This window comes from Amborella trichopoda, chromosome 13 (genome assembly GCF_054954075.1).
Source record: "Amborella trichopoda isolate Santa Cruz 75 chromosome 13, AtrichopodaSantaCruz75HAP2 v2.0, whole genome shotgun sequence".
In the NCBI taxonomy this organism is placed as follows: Eukaryota; Viridiplantae; Streptophyta; class Magnoliopsida; order Amborellales; family Amborellaceae; genus Amborella; species Amborella trichopoda.
The window spans coordinates 26,123,181-26,134,743 of NC_142348.1; the positions used below are offsets into that span (position 1 = coordinate 26,123,181).

General features: G+C 34.5%; 1 protein-coding gene across 1 annotated transcript; it reads left to right on the forward strand.

The window, feature by feature from the left end:
• Window positions 1-10,670: 10,670 nt before the first annotated feature.
• On the forward strand, window positions 10,671-11,147 carry LOC105421508 (uncharacterized). Its single transcript, XM_011629039.2, has one exon. It carries the CDS (start codon window positions 10,671-10,673, stop codon window positions 11,145-11,147), a length of 477 nt encoding a protein of 158 aa, XP_011627341.2.
• Window positions 11,148-11,563: the final 416 nt, after the last annotated feature.

The following is an 11,563-nucleotide window of genomic DNA, read 5'->3' on the forward strand; positions in this document are numbered from 1 at the left end:
CCCTATACACACACAATAACTGCAAATCATAGTCTATATTGTGTCATCTTTACATATTCAATTTTTTCATTACGTTTTTTTTAACCAAATCTGAAATATTCACGATTATTTAACTTACCTTATATTTTAGTGATCTGTATTTTTTACCTGATTTTTTCTTTCGAATTTTTGAAATAAAACCGATTTATTACTGATATTTTGGTATGCTAATATTTTACTATTCCTCGACTTGCTAACTATGTTTCAAATACAAAATAACAAAACAATGGTTATACCATGTCTCTTGCTGATACCCTGGCTAAAGGCGGGGTTTCTTTATCTTCCCTCTTATTCTCTTCTGATGTAATCTCTTTTGATTAATGCTCTAATAAAATTTTGGAACCTTTGTCAAAAAAAAAAAATGGTCATACCATGTTTATCTCTATCACATGCCAAATATGAGTATGAATTGTGAATGGGCCGAGTCCAGGTCAAGCTGGGTTAGGTGCCAGGTCAAGTAGATTTGGACACGACCTATGGGCCCAGTCCAGGTCACATGAGTGAAGGTTCATATTCAAACTGATGTACGTGTATGTGCTTAGAAATTTTTCAATTACTCTTATGTAAAATTTCGAGTTAAACAAATCCTGATAGATGGGCGTTTTTCTGAGGGAATAGGTACGATATTTGCACGAAGGGATTCACGCTTGAGGTAAAGGTGGACAATAAAGAGCCGGATGAGGACCTTGCAGGACTGAGGGCATTTGAACAAAATGGGTTTTTCACCATTAAGGTAAAAAACTATCCCTTGGGGAGAGAGAGAAAAGGGCAAGGGATTTTCTTTAAAGTTGTGCAACTCCTAACCACCCCGACTCTAGGAGCTAGGTGCCCCTCACAACTTTAATATCGATTTTGGGGATTTTAAAAAAATTGGAATGGTTTTACAAATAAAAGCAGTCTGTGTGTTCAAGAGGCTTGGGGAAAAAGCATTTTGTGAATGGGTACAAATTTGTGGCAAGCACACAATAATCAAGCAAATATCATGCCAGAATAAGATTTTACAAGTGGAGAACTTCAAGCTACTCAGAACCTAAGAAGTGGAAGGAGCACGGGGACCTGAACTGAGCCAGTGATGTGCTACGTGGAGTGGTTTGCCCTAGCGACATAGTGTGTGTCGCTGGAAGCAACTAGGCTCATGCAGAGCCAGGTCCTCCTAGTAAGTTCTAGGGTCTCTGATCGCCTACTTGGGCACCTTTGAGTTAGGTGTTAGAGCTATTCTAAAGAGGAATGGTGAAGGTCTAAGCTTTCACACAAACTTAGAAGCAACAATAAAGGGCAGTCTAGTGGTGAAAGCTTTCGGCTTGACCCTATCATGAGGTACCGGTGATTGAAAATGAAAACACTAAGTGGCAACAGAGGCCTAACTAGATAAAGAAGATATCCAAAAATAGTAAAGAAAAGCTCTCTGAACATAAGATTTAATCTAGATATGACTCTATACTAGAGAACAAGGGAATCTAGAATGGGAAAACTGTTAAAAATTGGTGCGTGAAATGGGGGCAAAAAATGGTATGATTTTGAAAAATTATAATCTAGAACTCTTCACACGTAGGAGAGCTATCTCACAACAATATTTGCCCCCTTTCGATACTGAATTTGATGTGCATAAGAAGGGCAATTCATCCTTGAGATACAGGACAACATAAAGGTATCTTTGATGTTCCTAAGTTCTATACTTCCGAGCTTGGCATACACACACTAGAAACTAGAGTCTCGATAGTTTAGATAGAGAAAGAGACAAAAGCGAGTAGAGAGAGGTTATCCCACTGGTTTTTCTGCCTCGAATTGTAGAGAATGGTGTTTTGAAAGAGATGCAAATGGCTTGTAAAAACTTATCTTGTATGGAAAAAAACCATCTTATAGAGCCACAAGGAGGCTACGCATTTACTGTAGTGGTGGTTACATGCACTACCAATAGCTACAAGTTATATAAACCTCTGTGACTCCCTTGATAGAGGTTGTTATAGCCTCATTTTACCTCCATTTCATCAATGGCTAGATGACTGATGCAAAGTACACCATCAAACGCCCTCGCCCTGACATATGCATGTGCACGTATGCGTCGCACGCTTCACGTGCTCTGTACATGCATCATCTCTCCCACTTTTGTACTAAGAGTATAATGCATGGGAATATGTGCTTTTAAAACAGCTCAATAAACTCTCTCCTCTTCAATGTGGGACTCAAACCCACAACTTTTTCTCTCTGCAAAAACAATTTAGTGAAGACCTATTAAAACATGTTGTTGTTTTGAAATACACACAAGTATTTTACAAAACAAAACCCTCTAGCAATGCGTTACACATCATGAGGATTTATAGATCCAGTGGTGCACAAAGCGTTATGTACTCTCCTGTATATTGCTTTTCATGTTACATAACTATAAAAAACAACCCCTTGGAGTGCAGTCTACGAGTTGTTTTTTTATCAGATTTTCCACTAATCTAAGCTCGACGGGCCCCATGGTGGGCACCAAATTATTTACACCTAGTTCCGCAATAGATTAGACAATCAAAGTCTGATTTGTTTGATATTGTATCCGAACTTAATATTTTAAAAGTCAATAGATGTTAGTACTGTCAAATTCAGATCTACAAAGAAACCAGTTTGAAAAGGCGTATTCCTCACAAATCTACGACCAAACTGGCCTAGAATTGTATAATTTCGAAAAGGTCATAGAAAAATAAAAGGAAAACAAGAACTAAAAGAGTTACCATGAAAATAAAAATAAATAATATGATGATAAAGATAAATAACAACAAAAATAAAAAAAAGGAAATAAAAAATGAAATAATTTGGAAGCCTAGCCCTCATGCCTAGCATTGGGAGTTGGGCCTGATCAGACAACAGAGATTGAGTCCTTACTTCTTGATCTTTAAGATTGATGATCCTGAATAACCGATTGCAGTTTGGGGAAGAGAGATGACTAGGAATTTGCTTCTAGGGCTTTAGTTTGAATGTAAAGGATTGTCTTGATCATTGAAATATGGCTGAATTGGGGTTTCTAGATCTATGGTATTAATGGCCGAAGTTTGAGATTAGTTTTTTATGAATTAGGATTAGCATTAGGGTTTTGAGTAGGCTTTTTCTAACTGTGGATTGTTGAAAAGGGTCAAAAAAATGTCTGTTTATAGGCAGAATACACCCCAAAACAGGAAGTTGATCTTTGGAGCCAATCTAATGTTGACACATGTTAGTGACACGTTGTGTATCGGGGAGGATTTTAGTTTCAACGACGCGCCCCTAGTCAACAACCTATTAGTTCTAACTGAAAAATTTATTGAGAATTTTTGTTATGAAATATTTTCTTGACTATTCTATAGTGTTTGACAGATATTGAAATAGTTTCCCTTTAATTTACATTGGGACCTGCTTATTTTAGGTGACTTAGGATCTGTGGCATATTTAGGGAATATTCTAGATTGACTATGATCTGGATATGACTATGGCTCAATATGTCAAGTGGTATATTTGGATAGTGTGCTCTAGGGAGTTTAGAATTTATGAATAAACTTAAAATTCATAGGACTCCCAAACCTCATGCTTTGCCTATCCATACGTTCTCTCATCCTCCATTCTCATCATCGTCATCATCATTGTCGTTGTCGGTGGCATCATTATCATCCTCACGCATACGCATAGGGGATCCTAGTTCTAAAAACTCATCCCACGTTATATAAAAAACCTGAAATTCTTATAAAATTTTAAGACCAAAATACCCCAAACCCTATACCCTTCTATCTAGTCTTTGATAAAGAGTCCTTGAACCCTTAGATTTCAATCTTAGGGCCTTGGTTTTTCAGCCATAGAGCCAATTATATATTTCTCAGCTTCCCTGGCTAGACCCAATGAAATCTATTTGTTTGAAGTCTGATCAAGTCAGATTTGAATTTTAGACCCCTAGATCAGCCGCCTAGATCCACTTTACATCAACCCAAAAAGCCCGATTTCGATTTTATAGTAGTTGATTTATCTTCCTTATGCTATCCAATGTGTAAACTTTGATCTTGGGGATCCACCACTACATTGCATTTGATCTTGGGGATCCACCACTACATTGCAATTGAATCTCTTTGAAGATATATCCACATATGATTCATTGATCAATATTCTAGGTAGTATCTTTGTCTAGGTGGTGCGTCAAATGCCATTGAATAAACACGCTTCGATTTCTTTTACTTCATTCACTTCCCAAGGTTCCCCTAATCTAGGGTGGGTGGGGTGGATAAACATAATCTAAAGGGTCAATTCAATATTATCTTTCTTAAAACTCTAATCAACAACTTGTGTGATGCACATGTGAACCAATCAAATTACAAAGTATTTTATGAATAGCATATTTTACTTTGGAAGAAGTTTCTATAGAGAATTATAAAAAAATTACAAAGTATCATATTCCTTACTTTGCTAGAAAATAAGAAAGTTAAAGGACCTTGGAATTTAATAATCTAAATTCATTATATAGAATTTAAATTTATTTATTCAGACCGTGTTGCATAATTATAGCTTGTTTTTTGAATCTCTACTTTCAATATTTGTTAAACAAAAAAATTTATGAGTAGAAAAACTAAACCAAACCATTTCTTATTCACTTAAAAATAAACATTATCTAACTAATAGAACATTATTGCAATTCCCTGCATGTAAGGAAGCCATATTTCATAGTGAGATTCCTATTTGGGATATGCAATAAAACCTTATTCATTAGGGCTTTAACAATGTTATTAGGTTCATTTTGGAACTTTTTTCGGTTTGGTCAGAAAAATGAAGCAATTCGGTGCTTCGGCTAATTTGGGGAAAAACTTCATACTTTTTTTTAAAAAAAACTTAATTCAAATACAAGATATATATATTTGCATATAAAATATATTAAAATAATCAAAAAAATAAAGAAAAAAATCACTCAATTTATTTTCTTACGTGAGGAAATGAAGATATATTTATTTTATCACGTGAGGATATTTTCCTTTGAGGAAGGGATGACTTGAAAATCAATTAAGTATTTTAATAAAAATAAAGGCCACCACTCAACATATGAAACAAAAGTGCGGTTTGTATAGAGCCTAGGCTCTAAATACTCAAATTAGAGCCTACCTTCAACCAGTGTTGAGAAATGAGGTTTCAATATTGGAAGTCTTTGTGATAGCCTTAAAATATATTTTTATATTTATTTATAACGTTTAAAGCTTTAAAAATAGTGTGATTGACATATTTATGAAAAATTGAAAATCTTAAAAATTGATGGTTCAAAAAATGCATTACAAAATACACTACGTTCAAAACTTACAAATCCATTTTTTGCTCATGTCAGTGCTTCTTGATGTCGAGACGATCAATTTGAAGCTATTTGAACATCAAAACAACCTCTTATAGTGAAATTTTTGAGGTAGACTCAAATTTGATTGTTTAGATTCTTGGCTCTACATAAACTTTTCTCTTAATAAAAAAAAAAAAAGTGAAGGACACGACAAAAAAAATGGATATTCGTTGGTACTTGTTTAACCCAATAATGCGGATGGGCCACGTGGGAGTTGTGAAGTCTTGGTAAACGTTATTTGAATTTGGGGTTTCCCTCTCTCTCTACTTGAAGAGGTCATTTTGGACAACCGTTGTATAGTAATACGATGTAATAAACTTGAAAATCATTTTATGGCAATTTGTTTAATCTAAATTTTGAAGGGCAAGCTTTCTATGCTCTCTCTATAGCATAGAAGTTCTATCCTACCCTTTTCATCCAACCATCTAATTTTGATCAAGAGAGTTACTCATCGTTTGATCTCAGACCCGAGGTCTCAAAGTATTTTATTTTTAGTTTTTTTTATACAAATTGTATGAATATGAAATTTGGTACGTGTCATCTTCTCATTGGGGCACACCTATAAAAAATATTAAAAATAATTTTTCGATAAAATATAATGATCAAAATATCCCTTGAAAATTTCAGGTTATTTTATTTTATTAAAAATAGTTTTTTATATTTTTCGCTAGTGCGAGTTTAATAGAGGAATGGATGTCCAAAATTTGGTGTCAAAACAATTTATAGAAAACAAATTAGAAGAAAATAGTATAGAGACGTGACATTGTGATTAGGGCAATCTTAGCCCTCCATTCAAAATGGACGGTTGGATAAGGGAGAGGATAGAGCTTCTATGCTATAGGGGAAGCATATAAGCCTTTCTCAATGTTGGAAATATACACTCTTTTCATTTTAATAAACAATTACAAAAAAAAAAAAATGGAAAACACAAACCTAGAAAGTATTTTTTTAGCCCAATTAACATATGCCATTCATTTTGGTGAGGTGCTTAGATCTAGGCCTTAGAAGGATTTTTTTTTTATTTCCAATTTTTTTGATGGCTTATTCTCAATAGATGAACAATGTTAAAAAAGAAAAAGAAAAAGATTTTGAGTTTATAAATGCTAAGATATTGAAATTCACAAAATGAATGTAGATTCATTTTTGGAGGAACTCATTTTGACCATACCTAGGGTTCAAATTGAACTTTTTTTTTTTTGGGATTGATTATTGAGATGAAGAGAGTGTGTGTGTAAAATTTGGGGTCATACAAATACCACAAACATGGTTTTCTAAAAGTATCGTTGCATTATACTATAATACATCCGTTACATTGGATCATTGCTCATTAATAATACCGAGCTTTACTATGCAACAAGAGTTTTGGACAGTATCAGGAGAGAGAAAATATTTATGGACTTTGGGTCAATCGAACAAAATAAGGGCTTTATTGCATGGCAATTACATCCTAAGAAATACATCACATTAAAAAAACTAAAAAAACGAAAATATCAATAAAATGCTAAGAGAACCTCAAAAAAACCAATGACGTAGCTAAATCAACTAATTTCATAACAAGGGGGTTGCTTTTAAGATTCATTTCAGTTGAGTATCTCTTAGATCATCTTGGCTCTTTTAGATTTGAAACCTTGAACATAATTTTAAGACCAATTTAGATGTATCCAAAATTGTAATATTTTCAAATGACAAAAAAAAAATAAGATTGAGATAGCAATTGAAAACGGATAACCACATTATATTACAATATTCTCAAATGACAAAAAAAAAAAATTTGAGATAGCAATCGAGAACGGATAACCCCATTAGATTTTATTCTCCATCGAAACAAATTATGACGCGAGACCAAATTTGACGCGTAAAAAAGCGTTCAAAATTTCTGAGAGACACTTACAAATGCCTCAAAACACAGGAAGGTTTTGTAAAGGATGTCTTACCTCACCTCTTTGCCAAGGGTACTCTCTCTCATCGTAATATTGAACTTCTCAATCCTTCCTCTTGTTTCATAGCTGCCAACTCAAAACAGAAATAATTCCCTCTGAAAACCCAAATTAGGGTTTTTGAACCCAAAAGGGAATAAACCGTGTAGAACCCATTTCCTCAATGGTTGCACCTAATTTTCGTAACCAATTTATGTCTGTTTTATGGCCACATATCCAGTTTTCTCACTCTAGATTGTAATTTCTCTCTCTAGGATTTTTTTTTGGACCTGTTTCTTTTTTACAAGGTTCCATGGTTTTCTCTTCCTTTTAACTCGTGCTATATAATATAGACCTAATATTTGTTTTTAATGATGAGATTATGACTTGATTTGTCTCTTTAGAGCTTTCATCCCTGCTCCTGTTTTTTAGGTTCTTTTCATTCTCTTGTACATGGCCATTAAAGGCCTTACGAGTGATTGTAATAAAAACATTTGATATAGTGGAATATAAACTCAGTGAGAGTGTAGTCCCTCGTGAACTATATTATGCAAACAATGTTCACAGATACCGATATGTGTTTGACGGTCTAGGTTAGTCGGTTGAAAAAAACCCATGTTACCTGGGCATTGAGTATAAACTGATAAGGGTTCTAATGGGTCATTCCTTGATGAGGTCGGAGTATACCCGGATGAATGTGCCGAGGGACTGTGTGACCTTTGTGTGTGATGGTGGCCTACAGAGACGAGGGTCAAGGCCTCATCCATGTACCATCACACGACATGCATATTGATAGACCGTTTCAGGAAAGTAAGCCACCTTCGGGGTGAAGCGTATGCCTGTGCAAGAGATACCCCTATGCATCATAAGAGCTGTAGTCGCATCAGGTCTAGATGACCTTGACTCGTCTTTAGGGAAGAACCTGTAATCTACATACCGAGATTGCGACCCCTTGGTTTATCAGTCAGATTTTGGTGATCCGCTAATGAGCCCCTACGTGAACTGTGGGTCATGGGAAACACTAAGTCGGTTTGATAAAGCAAATATAATCTGTAGTCGGCAATTGAAGGTAGAGTGCCCAATGATCATTGATTCAATTTCTAAACCATATAGATCATTTTCCCATCAAATTACTTTAATTAAGTTTGTTTTATGATAGAAACTTTTGGATTTATAAAATTAAAGACATTGATTTTACAATATTTTAAATATTCAAATAATATTCTTAAATTTATTTTATTAATTTTAAATATATAAAATTTCATGGGGGCCCATTCTGCATATGAGCCCACCATGTTCTAAAAAGTGGGGCCCATGAGTGCCTCCTCATGGGTGGCACGTCCCACCCTCTTAGGATGCTCTTTTATTTTTGGTAATGTCAATTACAACATGTGGTCAAATAGAATCTTGAGGTTGGAAAATATATGGACCATATATTCCCTTGATATATCTTTGAAATATTTTGTGGAAAGATTGACTAGACTTGTGCTAAATTTATAGTATGCATAATATTTGATTAGATTTAATTTATTTAATTTTTATTGATGGAAAAGTAGTTTAGGAAAGGGGGATAAGGGTTCATGCACCTTCCATAACGTTGATGGCTCATTTATGAAATAGATGGCTCAGATCTCTCAACTCACAAGTCACCCTTGATCGACGGTCTATGTTCAATCTCACTTAAGAGGCAAACTATGAGAAACCTTAAAAAACCCTAAATCTAATTTTTCACTATAAATAGATGTGTACCCAACTATTCTCTACACATCTCTCTTCTCTCTTGTCTCTCTCTCTAAGGGGTACGAACGACTCTCTCTCCTCCCTCTTTAGCCCCTCTCTCTCTCTTAGTCCTTCTCTATCCTAGCCCATAGAAGGGACCATGCCCCAACCCTAAGGTTTACCCTACTCTCTCTCTCATCTCAAGAATCCTAAGGGTTGAGTGGTATGGGATATGTCAAAATAAGTCTTGGGGTTAGGATTTAGATATGATGAGTTCTAAGAGGGTTCTATAATACATTTTGGCCTCAAAATTCCTTTCCCGGTTTGAGATTGAAGCTAGATGATCGATCCCATGCCATCGGATGGTGGTGATTCGGTGTAGGGTGTAATAAGCCCGATTGAAGTAATTTTCGATACGCTTCACTTTTATTTCTTACAATCTTATCTTCTCAAGCATAATGCATAGTTATTTCAATGACATCAAGTTTCAAGAACTTGATTTTATTGTTTTATTGATTTTACTTTGAAGTATATGTTATTGTAATAAGACCACTTGTAAGTGAACTTTTGCCAAAACAAAAAGGGGTAAAAAAAAAAATATTCTCCTGTAAAAGATCACATAGGACTTACTTTCAAGAATTGGCCAAACGACATGAGAAGCAACAACGTAAGCAGCGGTTAATTCGTGCACTTGCTCTTTGCGGTTAATGATATTTATGTAAACAAGATTCCTCTTCTTAATTCATCTCTATTTGGCTATGCATAAGTGGAAGAAATATTTAAAGATCATAGGAAACGATGCCTTCAAGTTTGTCGTATGGAGTTAAATGTATTTCAAAACTTTTGTGAGAATCTTCAGTAGACATCTTCTGAATGATGCTCGAGGTATAAAGGTTGAAGAGCAGTTGTCAATGTTATTATACATCCTGAGGAAAGAGCTCAAGGAATCGCACAATCCAAGACCGGTTCCAACACTCTGGTGAAGCCGTCAATCGCCATTTTGAGAGAGTTCTCACTGCAATATATAAACTATTATTCGATTATGTTCATGTACCTTCAAGTAACACACCTTCAAAAATTTACAAAAAAAAGCATGTATTATCCTTTTTTCTAGGTATTTATTTTAAATTTACAAGTAACACACCTTCAAAAATTTACAAAAAAAAGCATGTATTATCCTTTTTTCTAGGTATTTATTTTAAATTTATGTATCTTTCGATAATTTTGGGAAACTGATGATTGATTTTAATTGAAGTTTTTTTGCTTTGCTTTTTAAATAATTGCATTGGGGCAATAGATGGTACCCATATTCATGTGAGTATTGGTATTGGAGACCAAGCTCCATATCAGAATAAGAAAGGCTTTTTATCACAAAATGTAATGGCAGCTTGTTCTTTTGACCTTCGCTTTATATATGTACTAGCTGGGTGGGAGGGATCATCATCAAATTCTTCTATGTTAAAAGCTGCACTAAAAGCTGGTTCCAAGGTTCCCAGAGGTTATGGTTATTTTTCTTACGTTCAAAATTTTTATATTTGGTGGAATATTTAAATTTCATTTCAAGGTTGCTAATAATTGTTATAATCCTCATCCACTTCCTACAAAAGTATTGTTATCTTTAATATATATATATATATATATATATATATATATATATATATAAAACTTGTGTCATTCATATGCATTCAGATATATATTATCTCGTTGATGCGGATTATGCGAACACACGAAACTTCATAGCTCCATTTAGGGGTGTGAGGTATCATTTGAAGGCTTATGGTTGGGGAATTTTAGCCCCACAAAATGCGAAGGAGCTCTTCAATCTTCGGCATTCATCTCTTTGGAATGTTATTGAACGTGTATTTAGTGTGTTGAAGAAAAGATTCCCTCTCTTGAAAGTGGCAACACCATATCCTTATGAAACACAAGTTAAGATAGTCGTTGCTGCTTGTACTGTACATAATCATATCCAAACTATAACAGGTGGTGATGATTGGCTCTATGAGGAGTACGATAGGGATCTTGCATGTGGATCAGTTGAAAGAACAAATATTGAATATAATGATGTAAACCCTCAGGCTGATAAAAATGATGACAATGAATTGCGAGATCGTATTGCTAAAGTACTTTGGGATGGATATTGTGCTCACTGTTGAGCATAATATGGCACACCGATATAATTGGTTGTAAACATGCTTTCCATTATTCTCTTTCGTGGCAAAATTTTCAATACTTTGGATTATAATATTAAGAAGCATGGGATCTAGATCAAATGGTCAGTGGCTTACTTGATTTAAATTGAATGATTGGATGAGAGGAAGTATATATTTTCTATGTAGTAGGGGAAGTAAAGAAACTTTTCCCATATAGGGAAGTATATCCAACATTCAAGAAATTTTATTTTAAGACTTTGTTCTTAAGTAACCATCCATCCTCAATTACCTAATTTTAAAATCCAACCATCAATATTGCTTGTTACCTCCTTATTGTAACTCCGTTGTATAAAAAATATATGGTATGAGGAAAAGAGCTCGGGCCTAACTGGTTAGCACTTGACGGTTCACAATGCTAG

Excerpts from the sequence above, each read along its gene's own strand:
- LOC105421508 (XM_011629039.2), top strand. The coding sequence starts at position 10,671 with ATGCATTCAGATATATATTATCTCGTTGATGCGGATTATGCGAACACA.